At 50.9% G+C, this 15,838-nt stretch overlaps 1 protein-coding gene across 5 annotated transcripts in view; it reads left to right on the top strand.

Moving 5' to 3' along the window:
• Positions 1–15,838, top strand: part of LOC137430100 (V-set and immunoglobulin domain-containing protein 10-like 2) — a 199,108-nt gene that overhangs the window by 103,118 nt on the left and 80,152 nt on the right. For all 5 annotated transcript variants that reach the window (XM_068120655.2, XM_078780093.1, XM_078780092.1 and 2 more), the window contains exon 10: positions 8,860–8,907. In XM_068120655.2, the coding sequence (XP_067976756.2) occupies positions 8,860–8,907 (48 nt within the window). The remainder of the gene's footprint in view (positions 1–8,859; positions 8,908–15,838) is intronic.

Raw genomic sequence — 15,838 nt, 5'->3', positions numbered from 1 at the left:
TCCGCATGACGTCTTCTTGTTTTTTCTTTGACGATCTAGAGAGGAAAAAGTTTGATCCTGAGCATTACTTTGACAATAAACAACATCTTGTTTTTCTATACCACAAGGCCATTGGCAAAACCGAACTTCTGTAAACAGCCATCTGCCGACGTGTTTGCAACTTCGCAGTTTTATTCTCAGCCAAAACTTGTCTTCGGCAAACCACAATGGCATTTGATGGAAGATCCCCTTTAGGAACGTCAGTTCATCTGCATTGTGTACAAAGACTTCCTTCTCGTTCTACCTTGTAAAAGAATGAACTTCTACACTTTCTAAGGCACACGAAGGAGTTTGTCCATAAACATCGAGGGAGGTGGTGGTGGTGTGTGTTTTTTCTTTTTTCAAATTTCTTTTTTCAAATCATTTCAGAGACAAAACTAGCACAGCACTCTATAGAGCACATACCTCCGCCAGGCTGAACAGTTTACGTTTTGTATCCCACCGATAGGCCAGATCTGGATCACGTCCTGAACTAAAATCGAATCTGCTTATTCTTCTCACCTAACCAACTTATCCAGCTAGTTTTGTCATAACTCGACCACAACCTTTTGAAATATCATGCTATATTATTGCTTTTCGCCCCAACTCTGTGTTTGCCTCAAAATCATGTGTCCCAAACCCATCTCTCTCGATACCCACCGTACCCAGTCGAACCCAGCTGCTCCTGGATAAGTTTCTGTCAATCCTCCACTCTGATTCTGCAACTGGACCAGATGGCATCAGCCCACGGGTCCTAAAATCCTGCTCTGCCGCTCTTTCACACCCTCTCTCTGTTCTCTTCACCCTCTCTTTTGCTCAAGGTCATCTGCCATCATCTTCGAAATCAGCCAACATTACCGCTTTACACAAGAAAGGTGCAAAAACAGATGCAACTCCAGACCAATCAGCCTGCTCCCAATTATCAGCAAAGTCATGGAATCCATCATTGTTTCGGATATAAAATCCTTCCTCTTCTCCAATGGCCTGATCTCTGATCATCAATTTGGAATCAGACCAGGTCACTCCACTCTGGACATGTTGCTTCTGCTGTCTCAACAATGGATGGAGGTCCTCAATGCCAAACACGAAATCAGAACTGTCTCCCTTGACATATCACGTGCCTTCGATACGGTCTGGAACCTTGCTCTGCTCACCAAACTCTCCTCCTATGGTATCCATGGAAATCTCCATGCATGGCTTGCGGAATTCCTCTCTGGTCGTGGTCCACGTGTTGCCCCGAATGGATTTCTCTCATCTCCCCTTCCTGTTCAGGCTGGAGTTCCCCAAGGTAGTGTTCTGGGCCCTGTGCTTTTTCTGGTCTTTATCAATGATCTCTCCGACTCTCTGGAAAACCCTATCTCTTTGCTGATGACTCCACTCTCAGCCGCTCCATACCTCATCTGTCAAATCGGCAGTCTGCAGCCTCCTCACTCTCTGCAGACCTGGACAAAATCACAGACTGGTCAAACAAGTGGAACATGTCTTTCAATCCTGACAAATCTCACACTCTCACGATGTCTCTCTGAAAAGACCAACTGGACAACCCTCCCATCTACTTTCTCAATAATCCTCTCCAAGACGTTCTGTCACTCAAGCTTTTGGGTCTCACTATCTGCCATGCTCTTTCTTGGGAAAACCACATTTCCAAGTTGGCCTCCAAAGCCAGTCACCGACTGGGCATCCTCTGTCTTTCCGAAGTCCTTCCTTGGTACACCTGAGCTCCTCACCACATACAAGGCTTTCATCCGCAGCTCAATGGAATACTGCTCTCCCCTGTGGGATGGTGTTCCTGCCTCACACCTAGCTCGGCTTAACTCTGTTGAAACCAAAGCTTTCAGAATCATTGGAATCTCCCGCGATGAAGCTAACTCTGGGGGCATTTAACTCACTCACTGCAGGCAGGTTGGTGGTCTTTCTGTCTTCTACCGACTCCTCTCCAGCCTTGCTCCCCCAGCTCTCTCTGTGCTCTGTCCCCCAAATATTCCTACATGTCTTTCATATATAAGGTTTGCTGGCAGATCTGCACAAGACCTGGCAGCAACCCTCTTCTGGTGAAACTGCCAAAATCAAGACTCTCTGCTCACCTTCACTCTATCATTCCTCTTTTCTCCCGCCTCTGGAACAAACTCCCTCACTCTCTTCAATCGCACTCCTCCATCCAGGTCTTTAAAACAGCTGTTCACCACCATCTCTTATCTTCCCCCATCCAAAACCTTGATCTTTTCAACCACCGTTATTTTTTTTATTTTTTTTTGTATACCACATCGAGGCTCGTGTAAGAGCTAACATTAATCACAAAAAAAAACGGTCACATAAAACATGTAATAAAAGGAGTGGGAGACAAGATGGGGAGAGAGAGGGAAGTACACAAGTACAAAACAATAGAGAACAGGGATATCGGGAGATTTGCACCAGGAGAGAATAGGGAATTCACCCCAGATCCACTTTTTTGAAATACAGACTTCTTTCCTGGCAGTCCGAGCAATGTCCTTGTGCTTTATACCTCTCCCACCTCCCCCCCACCCCCCTTCTTATGCCTCCTCCCCCCAAGCCCTCTCCCTCCCACAGATCTCCCGATGTCCCTGCTCTCAAATTTTCTTGTCTCTCTCCCCATATTGTCTCCCGCTCACTTTCTTATATGTTTTATGTGTCCGTTTGTTTGTTTGTGATTAATGTTAGCTCTTACACGAGCCTCAATGTTGTATACAAAAGAAAAAAGCTCTCAATGGTGAAGAGTCACTTAAGAAATTAAAAAATTATCGCATCCAGATTCAAATCTTCATCAAAATCTAATTGATTCGTCCTTGTCACACACGAAATAATCTGTCCACCAAGTTTCGTCCAAATCCTTCCATGACCTTTTGAGATATCCTGTTCACAGACAGACAGAGGGGTGAAAACATAACATCCATCCTCCTTCATGTGGAGGTTATTATGACGTTACAGCAATGGAATCTGAGAATTCGCACAATGCTGCATGCTGAGGATAAGTGACACTGGCTGGAATGTCATGAAATGCAGGACTATTTACCAAGTTTCATTGGCAGTCCAATATCAACCCTCTTTTCCAGCTCTTTGCTGATACGTGCATGTCTGTTTTACCTCCTCCCGCCACCGAAGGTGAATGGAGGTTATGTTTTCACCCATGTCTGTCTATCGGTTTGTTACTTGCGAAATCGAAGATTCAGCCAAATCGAAGATTCACAAGTACAGTATATTGGTTGGTATGGTCTGTTATTCTCTCTGTTTGTCTGTTTGTTTGTCTGTATGTTAATTGCCTACAGGTCACAATTTTAAACCAACCTTCACAAAACTTCACCATACAGTAGAGTTGGTCATAAGCAAGAAGCCTATTGATATTGTGGTCAAAAGGTCAACACAGGCAAAATTTTTAAAATTGTCAATTTTCATCTCATTGACTTGAAATTTTAAGAGGGTTTGCATATTTTGTCATTAAATTCAACCAAAAATTATTTTTGAGGTCAACATAGGCCAAAAGGTCGATATAGGCCAAAGGTCAACAACTTAGGTGGAATTTCTAAATTCCCCAGTTTTCATCCGATTGACTTGAAATTTGAACAGAATTTGTATATCATGTCACAACCATCAAATATTTTTGATATATAAAGGACAAAACGTCAACATACGCCAAGTTTCTAAAATCAATTTTCATCCGATTTACTTTAAATTTGCATATCAGGTCACTGAATTAAACCACCAACTAATTTTAAGGTTGTGGCGGACACGAAAGCTCACTGGCGTGAGGGCATCATTCCGCGCACCAAGTGGGCGGCGGCCACACCCGAGGGGTAGACGTGGCCGCAGGATATACACCGGGCGCGCAGCCCGGAGCGCTCCAGTGCTACAGTTGAGCTCTGATAATAAAGACTCTTAAACTTACCGCGTTGTCCGCTTCCTTCTTGTTGTACAAGTAAGCGCGCGTAGCACCACGCTTCATTGGTGACCCTCCGACGTTCTGGTCAGCCGTCGCTGACCACCCAAACCCGCCACAGCAATGGCAACCAACGCGGTCCAAATGAAACTCCCCGAGTTCTGGGAGACGCAAGCCGAAGTCTGGTTCCTGCAGGCAGAAGCCCAGTTCCGACTTCGAGGCATCACGGTGGACGAGACCAGGTACTGCCACGTGGTCGCCTCCCTCGGGCCCGGCACGGCCGCCTGCGTCGTGTCGGTCCTGAGGAACCCACCGGCCGACGGCAGGTACGAGGCGATCAAGCGTCTCCTCCTCGCCACGTTCGGCCTCACGGTGGACGCACGGGCCGACCGCCTCCTGGACCTCCCCGAGCTCGGTGACATGTGACCGTTGGTCCGCATGGACCATATGCTGTCGTTGATGGGCGACGAAACCCCGAACGCTCTATTCCGGGCGTTATTTCGACGCCAGCTGCCGGCACGAGTCCGCCTCGCGTTGGTCGGTTCTGTGACGACGGAACCCCGAGCTCTCGCTGCCGAGGCCGACAGGTTCTTCGCGGCTTTGGACACCCAGGCGAGTTTTGGCATGGCCGTCGCGCATCCCGAGGCTGACCCTGATGCTGATGCACCACACCTCGGGGATCCCGAGGCTGATGCACGCCGCGTGGCCGCCGCCACGCCACGCCCACCACCACCGCGAAAACCGCGGCCTCCGCCTTCGCCACAAACCTGGTGCCATTTCCACGCCAGGTTTGGCCACAAGGCGAAGAATTGTTGCCCACCGTGCTCCTTCGGCAAGTCGGGAAACTACAAAGCCGGCGCTCTGTAGCAGCCCTGAGCATCGGCCATTCCGGCAGCCTTCTTTTTATAACGGACACCTTGTCCGGGCGCCGTTTCCTATGCGATACAGGGGCACAGGTGAGCGTTATCCCTGCCTCTACTTCCGACAAGCACACCGCGGGCCAGGGCCCCGTGTTGCTTGCCGCAAACGGAACACCCATACGCACATTCGGGAAGCGCTGCCTCTCCCTGCGGTTCGGAAGGCAACGCTTCACGTGGACGTTCGTAACCGCTAGTGTCCCCATGGCACTGCTCGGTGCGGACTTCCTCTGTGCACATGGGTTGTTGGTCGATGTGAAGAACAGACGTCTCATCGAGGCTGAAACGTTCAGCTCGCTGGCTTGCGCGCTGAGCAGCTCGTTGAGCGGCTCACTGAGCGGCTCACCGAGCGGCTCGCCAAGTGGCTTGCTGAGCGGTTCGGTCCCGGCGAGGTTAGTTTGTACGCTTCAGACAGCGGACGACTTCACCCGCCTCCTCGCCAGCTTCCCGGCCCTTACGCGGCCCACCTTCTCGGCGGGGGCCGTCAAGCACGGGATGGAACACCACATCCCCAACGCCGGGCCACCGGTCTACGCCCGGGCACGCCGCCTCGAGCCGACGAAGCTTGCGGTAGCTAAAGCGGAGTTCGCTACGCTGGAGCGGCTCGGCATTGTGCGGCGCTCCGAGAGTGCTTGGGCGTCGCCGCTTCACGTCGTGCCAAAGCCCGGCGGGGGATGGCGACCGTGTGGGGACGACCGGCGCCTCAAAGACGCCACCACCCCCGACCGCTACCCCGTCCCCCAAATCCAGGACTTCTCCGCCTGGTTGGCGGGCATGTCCTTCTTTTCGAAGGTGGACCTCATACGCGGCTACCATCAGGTCCCCGTCAGGCCGGAGGACATCCCGAAGACGGCCGTCATCACGCCATTCGGTCTTTTCCAATTTCTTCGGATGCCCTTCGGTTTGAAAAATGCGGCTCAGGCGTTCCAGCGCCTAATGGACAGCATCTTGCGCGACTTGGATTTCGTCTACGTGTACCTGGACGACATCCTCGTCGCCAGCACGTCCCGCGAAGAGCACCTTCACCATCTCCGCACACTCTTCGAACGTCTGGGCCAGCATGGCCTCATCGTGAACCCCGCCAAGTGCCGGTTCGGCGTCGCCGACATCGACTTTTTGGGGCACCGCGTCACCCGGCACGGGGCCGTCCCCCTACCGGCGAAGGTGGAGGCGGTGAAGGGGTTTCCGTGCCCCCGCACGATCAAGGGGCTCCAGGAGTTCCTGGGCATGGTAAACTTTTACCATCAGTTCCTGCCCCGCATCGCCCAGCTCCTGCGCCCCTTGCACGAGGCCTTCCGGGGGAAGCCGGGCAAAGGTGACGTTACCTGGACCGAGCAGATGGATGCGGCGTTCGTCGGCGCGAAGCTCGCCTTGGCCAACGCCACCATGCTCGCAGACCCGATGCACCGATTGCCCTCACCACCGACGCCTCGGACTACGCGGTGGGCGCGGTGCACGAGCAATGGGTGCGTGGTGCCCGGCAACCGCTGGCGTTCTTCAGCCGGCAGCTTCGCCCGCCCGAGCGCCGCTATAGTACCTTCGACCGCGAGTTGCTCGGGCTTCACCTGGCGGTCCGGCACTTCCGCCATCTGCTCGAGGGCCGTGCGTTCACGGCCTTCGTCGACCACAAGCCACTGGTCTTCGCGATGGGCAAGGTCGCCGAGCCGTGGTCAGCCCGGCAGCAGCGTCACGTCTCGGCCGTGTCCGAGTACACGATGGACATCCGGCATGTCGCGGGGAAGGACAACCCGGTGGCGGATTGCCTTTCCCGGTCCGTCGCCCACGCAGTCCACCTTGGCATCGACTATGCCCGGATGGCGGCGGACCAGGCCGCCGACCCCGGCGTCCAGGCCTTGCAGACCGCCGTCACGGGCCTCCGCGTCACCGAGGTGCCGTTCGACGGCCAGGCCCTCTTGTGCGACGTCTCCCTCGGGCGGCCTCGCCCCATTGTGCCCGCGGACTGGCAGCGCCAGGTTTTTGACACCATCCACGGCCTGTCCCACCCGGGCACGAAGGCCTCCCAGAGGTTGGTCGCCGACAAGTTTGTCTGGCATGGCCTCCGGAAGGCCGTCCGCGGCTGGACCAGGACGTGCCTCGCGTGCCAGCGCGCGAAGGTGCACCGGCACACCCAGGCCCCATTGGCCCTGTTTACGGTGCCGGCACGTAGGTTCGACCACGTGCACGTGGACCTGGTGGGACCTCTGCCACCCTCGCGGGGTTTCACCCATGTCCTCACCATGGTGGACCGCACCACCCAGTGGCCGGAGGCCTTGCCTTTGGCGGCGACGACAGCGGCGGACGTCGTGCAGGCGTTCATCGCCACCTGGGTCGCCCGGTTCGGCGCCCCCTCGGACATCTCGTCCGACCACGGCCCCCAGTTCACCTCGGAGCTCTGGGGGGCAGTCGTGCGGGGGCTCGGGGTCCAGCTGCACCGAACCACGGCCTACCACCCCCAGGCCAACGGCCTGTGCGAGCGGTTCCACTGCTCATTGAAGGCCGCGCTCCGAGCCACCCTCAGCGACGGCGGCTGGGTCGACAGGCTCCCCTGGGTCCTGCTGGGCCTCCGGACGGCGCCCAAGGACGACCTGCGCGCATCCGTGGCGGAGTTGGTCTTCGGACAACCGCTGCGGGTGCCGGGCGAGTTCCTCCCCGACCCCACGGCACTATGGTCCGCGGCGCAGGAGCGCTCCGCGCTGCAGGAGACCGCCCGGAGGTTCACCCCGGTGCCGACGGCGCACCACGGGCACCCGCCTACGCACGTCGTCCCGGAGCTTCGCACCACGGAGTACGTCTTCATCCGGCACGACGCCCACCGGACACCACTGCGGCCCCCGTACGATGGGCCTTTCCGCGTGCTGGAGACCGGGGTGAAACATTTCACCTTGGACATCGGCGGCACTCCCGACCACGTCTCGGTGGATCGCCTCAAGCCGGCCCACCTCGACGTGGACCACCCACCGCCGGTGGCTCGGCCCCCGCGTCGGGGCCGACCCCTGTGGGCAGACCCCCGGCACCGCCCAAGCCCGCCGGCACACCGCCCCCCGGTCCTGCACCCATCCCGGGTGCAGCCGGAGGCATCCCGGCTGGCATCCCTGCACCCCGGACACCGCCAGTCGCCAGAGGGCGCTTCGGCCGGGTCATCCGTTTGCCCCGCAAACTGTCCCTCCAGGTGCGTGGGAATTCTGGGGGGGGCGCGTGTGGCGGACACGAAAGCTCACTGGCGTGAGGGCATCATTCCGCGCACCAAGTGGGCGGCGGCCACGCCCGAGGGGTAGGCGTGGCCGCGGGATATACACCGGGCGCGCATCCCGGAGCGCTCCAGTGCTACAGTTTAGCTCTGATAATAAAGACTCTTAAACTTACCGCGTTGTCCGCTTCCTTCTTGTTGTACAAGTAAGCGCGCGTAGCACCGCGCTTCAAGGTCAAATTTGTTTTAAGCATTTTACAACTGTTGTGCTCTTCATGACTTCTTTCTTGTTTGTCTATCTGCCTGCGAACGGGATATCTCAAAAAGTTATGGACAGATTCGGACGAAACTTATTGGGTGTGTGAGAAGGACGAATTGATTTGATTTTGGTAAAGATCCAAATCTGGATATGAGAGTTTTTAAAAGTGATTCTTCACCATTGAGAAATGTGGCCAAAAACGATATATAGCATGATATCTCAAAATGTTGATGGATTATGAAATACTTGGTGGATGAGTTGGTTAGATGACAAGAACAACCCAATTATTTTTTGAAGTTTGGTTCAGATCCTGATCCAGATCCGGCCTATCAGTGGGATACAAAACAGATACTGTTCAGCCTGACGGAGTTATGCTCTCTACCATGCTATTCTAGTTTTATTTTATGTCCACCTGCTCTTCAATTCATTGTATGATTATTTAACCACCACCATCTTGCCTATCTCTTGTTTGAGGCTCAGAAGTTGTGAAAAACACCGAACCTAAAATCTTTATTACGTGATTGATTTACATTGCATTGATCTTTTCATAATGATGTTTTCAATATCTTATCTCCCTTTTCCCTAGCACTGCGAAGATCAGAATCTGACAACTATGAGCAAATTGAATTTCTCTGTGAGTATGAATGTTTCTCATTCAAGCGTAATTAAACCATAAATTCTCTCATTTATAATACCAAATCGAGAAAGTAAGTTCTTGCCATTGCATCTGGATGGCAGTATTTTCAGCATATCCATTATATATATTCAGCCTATGTATCTGGTATATATATATATATATCACCTACGGAGAATATTATATATATATATATATATATATATATATATATATATATATATATATATATATATATATATATATATATATATATTCTCCGTAGGTGATTCTTTCTATCTGTCTATCTGTCTGTGATACGTCTGTCTGGGGGAGTGGCTACACCCGGTCTGGGAGGGGCTTAAAAAACAAATATCCACCATTTTGTTTACTCGCATAGCTTTGAGGCCTCTTTTGTTAGGCCAGCGGTGTCTTGCTCTCTCTCACAGTTTTATTTCAACTCTAATTCGATATCTCATTTCATTTTTCACAGTCGCTAACATGGTTTTAGACTCGGTTGAAAAAAAACGGGAAGAAAATTCGATGAAAGTTACCGTTTATGGAACGAAATGAATTTTCAAAGGCCTATAACATAGAAGGCCATTGTAACGTATTATTCTGACTTGTATTTGCATTGTTGTTGTGGTTTATCGGACGCGCTTATTCGTCAGACACGAGTGAATCATCACCGCGTCAATAAACGCGCTTTCCGCTTCCGGCACGATGGAGTCTGCTTGAGTTCGTTACATGGTGTCAGAAGTGGGATGACAAGGCGCATGCCTTTGTAGACAACACTGTCTGAGACTGCCAATTGCGTTCTGGAGTCAAAGTATGGACGGACCTGTGCTGGGACTTCCTTTCGGGAGTCAGGCCATCCACTTGCAATGACACCGCAGAGAAGGCTCATTTGACTCAGAGTAGCTTCCTGGATTTCGAGGTATTTCCCACTCGTGATCGCAAGGAACTGGAACATGTTCACAGGCTCAAGGTCTTTCCCAGCTTCTGAGTCGGTGTCCGGTAGAGGTGCACGGGACAATGTGTCGGGGAGCACCATCTCAGAACCACGGCAGTAGTTAACCTCCAAGTCATACCGTTGAAGCTTGAGCAACATACGCTGCAAACGCATGGGAGAAGATAGGAGAGGCTTCTTGAAGATTTCCTCAAGGGGTTTATGGTCATTATATACCACTACTGATTTTCCAAAGATATAGTAGTGAAATGCTTCTGTTGCATGGACGATTGAGAGCATTTCCTTCTCAATCATAGCGTAGCGACACTCAGTATCGGTCATACTGCGTGATGTGAACGCTATAGGGTTGCCATTCTGGAGCAAACAGGCTCCTACAGCGTTTTGGCTGGCATCGGCTTGTATTTCAACTGGCTGACTTACATCGTAGTACTGAAGGACCGGGGCTGAAATACATGCTTGCTTCAGCTTCTTGAAGGACAGCTCCTGAGCTGACTGCCAGGAGAACTCCACGTCCGCCTTGCAGAGATCACGGAGAGGCTTGCTTGTGTCACTTAGGTTGGGAATAAACTTCCCTAAATACTGAACGAATCCAAGGAAACGCTTGACGCCTTGTTTGTCTGTTGGACGTGGCATTTTCTCAACTGCCTTCGTCTTGAATGGATCTGGTAGCACTCCTTCTGCAGTAAGCAGGTGGCCTACATAAGGGACTGAGGTTTGCCGGATGAGGCATTTTCGGAAGTTTAGTTGCAGGTTATAACTTGTAGCTCGTTGCATAACTCGCTTCAGTACACAGTCGTGGTGGGTGATGTCACGACCAGCAACTAAAATGTCATCCATTACCGCTGTTGCCCATTCTATCCCTTCTAGCATCTGGTCCATGATTCGCTGGAATATCTCCGGCGAGCACCTCAATCCATAAGGGAGACGCAGCCAGCGGTATCTCCCTACAGGTGTATTGAACGTGGTCAAGAATGAAGAAGGCTCGTCAAGGCGAATTTGCATGAACCCACTGCGGGCGTCAAGCACAGAAAATACTTTGGCTCCAGGGATTTGAGCTAAAACTTCCTGAACAGTTCTCATTGGGTAGTGCTCACGTTTTGTGCACTTGTTTAAGTCTTTGGGGTCTATACAGATGCGGACTTTGCCGTTGCGAAGAGCTACTACCATGGAACTCACCCACTCAGTCGGTCGTTCTACCTTCGCGATGTGACCTTCGGTGACCATCTCTTGTAGCTTGTCAACTATTTGCTCTCTCAATGCTGCAGGCTGTCTGCGAGGAGCGTGAACTACTCCCTGTGACCCTTCTACAAGCTTGATCCGATAAGTTCCGGGAAGAGTTCCAGTTGTCTTGGCAACTTCTGGAAACTCAGAGATTACTGCTTCCTGAGACACATTGACTAGAGGCTGAACAAGAGACAACTTATCGAGCTTGACAATGAGGCCTAGGGCTTCCGAGGTAGCGCCTGACATTACATTCTCCTGATCGAGGTCAATGACCTCAAAACTGGCTCTAACGGTCTTGTTTTTGTGAGAGAGAGGGAGTGTCACGGTACCGACAGGATGGATAGTATGGTTCGAGTATGTTTTAAGAACTTTATGCGACGATTGTAGATCGCCTGCGAGGTGCTGGACTAACTGGTAGTCGTTGAGTGTTAGTGTGTTGCACCTTGCACCCGTGTCAATCCGGAACCGAGTCGGCTGACCCAGCAACGTGACGGTCTGTGCCCACTTGTCATGAGTAGCCGTATTGATGCTTGGTTGTAGAGCGGAGATCCTTAAAATTTCAGATTCCTTGACGAGTTCTTGAGGAAGATCTACATGATCTAGACTGGTCTCCTCATCAAGGGACTTTAGGTCGCGCAGTCTCTTCCGACACGCCGCAAACCAGTGACCAGGCTTCTTGCAGTAGGAGCAGCTAGAATTAATTGCTGGACACTTGGCTTGCCTGTGCACTGACTGGCCACATTTGCTGCAGGGACCGTCATTCCGAAACCGATTCTCAGCTTTGAACAGCTCGGTGGCTTGTGTATGCCTATCAGGCTTGCTCTTACAACGTTGAGTCTGGTGCTGAGTTCGTTCGTTTTCAGATCTGAGGGCTGAGATGAGAGCATCTTCATCTCGGACTATTCTCATATGTTTCTGCGAGAGCTCTAGCTGTTGGCCAATTTCTATAGCTTTAGCTAGTGAGAGCTCCTCACCCCTATCGAGTAATTTCTCTTGGACCCTCTTATCATGGCTGCCATCAATGATGCAATCGACGATTATGTCGTCTGGGTCTTGGTAATCGCAATCCATGAGAATTATCCTCAGATCTTTTATGAAATGATCAAAAGACTCACCACTCCGCTGGCGCCTTTGTTTCAGTCGGTGTCTGGCAACTCTTTTGTTCTTTCTGGGCTGTACATAGTTCTGGAATTTGTTCAGCACTTCCTGCGGGTCGTCTTTCTCTCCTTCCTCCCAAGATAGAGTTTGGTAGATTTGACGACCTTGTTCGCCGATCCACGTTCCGAGCCATCCTGCTTGACGAGGCTTCGTTATGTCCGCGAGCGGCCCTGACAAGACAAAACTGACGTGATTTCTGAACCGGCAAAACTCCTGGTAGAGATCCAGACTCTCCCAGTCGATCGAGGGATGATCAAAGTTCGGAGATGCCATATTTATGGAGACGAATGGCGGCTTATGGCGTGAATATCAACGAACTTCTGACACCATGAGCGATCCAGACAGTGAAAAGGCTCTGGAAGAAGTCAGCAGATAAGTACTTAGCCCTGCTAGACTACCGCACCACTCCACTTGAAGGAATAAACTTGTCCCCGGCTCAGCTCCTAATGGGAAGACGCCCCAGAAACACACTGCCTTGCAACCGCACTCTTCTCATGCCTGCGCGGTATGACCATCACCTTGTGAGATCACGCCTTGACACACAGAAGGAGAAACAAAAATACTATCATGACAAGCCATCTATGTCAGATTTGCCACCGCTCCAGCCGGGAGACAGTGTTAGGATGTTGCCAAACCCGGAGGCCAGGCATTGGATTCCGGCTGTAGTTGAGGCGCGCCACAACAGCCCCCGGTCATATTTGCTGAGGACCCCAAATAATGTGTACCGGCGTAACAGGCTCCATCTCCGCAGAGTGCCTCATTCAGCCAATGTTGGCCCGGTGGGAAGTCAGCCACTCTCTCGCTTTTACTCTTCCCAGGACATGAGGGACTTCCCTGATCCCACCACTCAACAGGACACCCCAGTGGGGAACTGCTGCAAGTCCCCAAGTCCAAGTGAGCAAGCATCTGAATCCCAAAGTCTCCCAACAGTGTCATCGCCTCGAGCCACTGCATCTCCCAGAAATACCAAGTTCATCACAAGGAGCGGCAGAGCGGTTAACCCTCCCAGACGTCTGGATCTTTAAATTTAAATCAATTGATTCACGTGATCTGAATGTGATGCTGTTTGTTAATTAATTCATTGTAAGTTTTACTTTATAGAGTTATTTGCTTTGCTGGTTTCCTTTAAAGTGGCTTCCTTGAAAGAAAGGAGGATGTAACGTATTATTCTGACTTGTATTTGCATTGTTGTTGTGGTTTATCGGACGCGCTTATTCGTCAGACACGAGTGAATCATCACCGCGTCAATAAACGCGCTTTCCGCTTCCGGCACGATGGAGTCTGCTTGAGTTCGTTACAGCCATTGACACTCTCACGTCTTTATCTCCACACTAACTCACCATCTGATATCATTTTTATCGATGGTTTTAGACTCGGTGTCAGAAATAATTGAGAAAATTCACGCACACACGGGAAATCGCTGAGACATTTTAGAAATTAGCGGCACGGTCTGTCATACACCGCCTAAAATAGCAGACGGGAAAATGCCGAGACATTAAACATTCGTGGCGGACTTTTCCATTTGATGACAGTCATCACGATGAAATATTTAATTTATACGTCGTCACAATAATGTGGGGAGAGGGGCACAGCTTCTTTCACGTATCGCCACAGACAGGAAATTGCCGACAGATATTTCTTCGTTCTGATTTCATTCATCATTATTATATGGAAGTAGAGGTAATCCTGTTTAAACACACCATTCATTCCATCGATGTTTTTTTATTTATTTTTTTCGCATGAGTTTCCAAGGCTGAATCGTGTTCTCACATCCAGGCTTGATAAACAAACTCCATTTCACGTGTGTATGGACATGTAATTCACAAGTGTAAAATAAAAAAATTAACACAAACGGGAAATTGCTGCGAGATATTTTTTCGTTCTTATTTTATACGTTATGTTCACGTACACTTTAAATAAGTTTATTTGAAAACATTAATTTTAAAAATGTCATTTTGTATGCTGTAACTAAAAGAGTAACTTTTGTTTTAGTGGGACAGAAAGGTGCAATGTTATGGTCTTATACACCGCCCAAAAGACTTTTTTCCAAGGGACTTTTCCATTTGTGCTGTATTCTTTATATCGTCGGAATGTTTCATTCTTTAGACGTAGTCACAATAAAAAGTTGCAATTAGGTACACTGCACGTGGGGAGAAGGGTGGAGCATCGTTTACGTGTCGCCACTCACGTTTGTAAATGCTATCTCCAAAATGAATAAAATGAGAGAACAGAACGAGACCAACAATGAACGTTAACCCAGACTTGCACGGGATGCTGAGCAACAAATACATTGGAAGGTAATGTGTGCTCAGCAAACATATTGTTGCGGTTTTGTGGTTTTATAATAAAGGTTAATTTCCCCTCATAGTTAGTTACACTACAACATGTAGCCTCGTTTAAGCTCAGTTATTTCTTAGTGAATGTAAGCGTAGACCTTTCCTGTGTTTAGTTTTGCGTTGAGTAGGATAATGAGAATTAGGTCCCCTTATGATGCTTCGATGCTTTTGGTTTTGGCGCGAAATGCCACGAGGCAGGCCTGAACAAGTCGACCAAGGCTGAAGGAAGGCGGAGGAGGAGCCAACGGTAAGCGCGAGCCGCCAATCAGGGTTCGAGGGGAGTGACTTACCACTGCGGCAAAAGGCAGGGTTTGGAACATTTGATTCGGGCTAGGGCGGGGCGATATAACCCTGTGCCCAGAGACCCCCACCTCAGTCGATTCGGAGTGCTGAGTTATGAGCTGGAGTTATCAGTTGGCAGTTCGGGGTTTTTCAGTGAGGTACGAGAGGAGACGCGCGTATACGAACTTGCCCTGCTCCCCGCGCTCTGTGTAGTATTAATCACGCTGTAAAAGACAGCCCGCGCCAGGCCACAGACGCGCGTATTTCCTTCTGCCTGCCTTTGCCGATATACGCGCCGCGAGGATTTTCCCGCCTGCCTGCCTTCGCCGTGATACATGCTGTGACCACCAGAGGGCCACGCCGGGTGAGCTGTTCCTGGAGCGACCGAAGCAGGCCCGTTCAGCGCGCGAACATTCTTCCTCCATCTCCCTGTGTGTGTAAGTGGGCCCATTGTCTGGGCCATAAGTAAGACTGTTTAAGTTCTGCCCTGTGTCCCTTCTTCTACCAAATTATTGTAAATAGTATAAATAAATCTGTTCTTCCTTCTGATTCGACCGTCTTGTGTTTTCCAGCATTGGCTTAGCATGGTACGAATTAGATCGCTCTGATCGGGTTCTATAGGAAAGGTAACAGCATGGGTCACGTGGTACGCCATCCGCTCGGGCGTACGCAATCACGCGTGGTTCGTGCGAGACTCCATCCCTGCTTCCGCTGCGGCGTGGGTGCTGAAGGTACGTGCGAAATTGTCCCGAGACCCTTTTCCACGTCTGCCCGGAAGTGGCGACTCAGTCTCGCGGTTTTGAGACCCAAGGAGAAAAAGGGGCTTAATCTCCCCTTTGTAAGGGAACGGGCTTCGAAAAACCACAACAATTTTGTGTCAGGAGCGGGATTGGACCTGCAGTACGTTTCACGTGCTGCGAAATTACGAGCGAACGAAATTTAGTATTAAAATCCAAATTATATTCGTACCATGGCTGGCCAA

Source organism: Myxine glutinosa, chromosome 6 (assembly GCF_964187855.1).
Source record: "Myxine glutinosa chromosome 6, kmMyxGlut1.1, whole genome shotgun sequence".
NCBI lineage: Eukaryota > Metazoa > Chordata > Myxini > Myxiniformes > Myxinidae > Myxine > Myxine glutinosa.
Note: the sequence above shows the minus strand (reverse complement) of the source record. Positions and strands in the feature narration are given on the sequence as shown.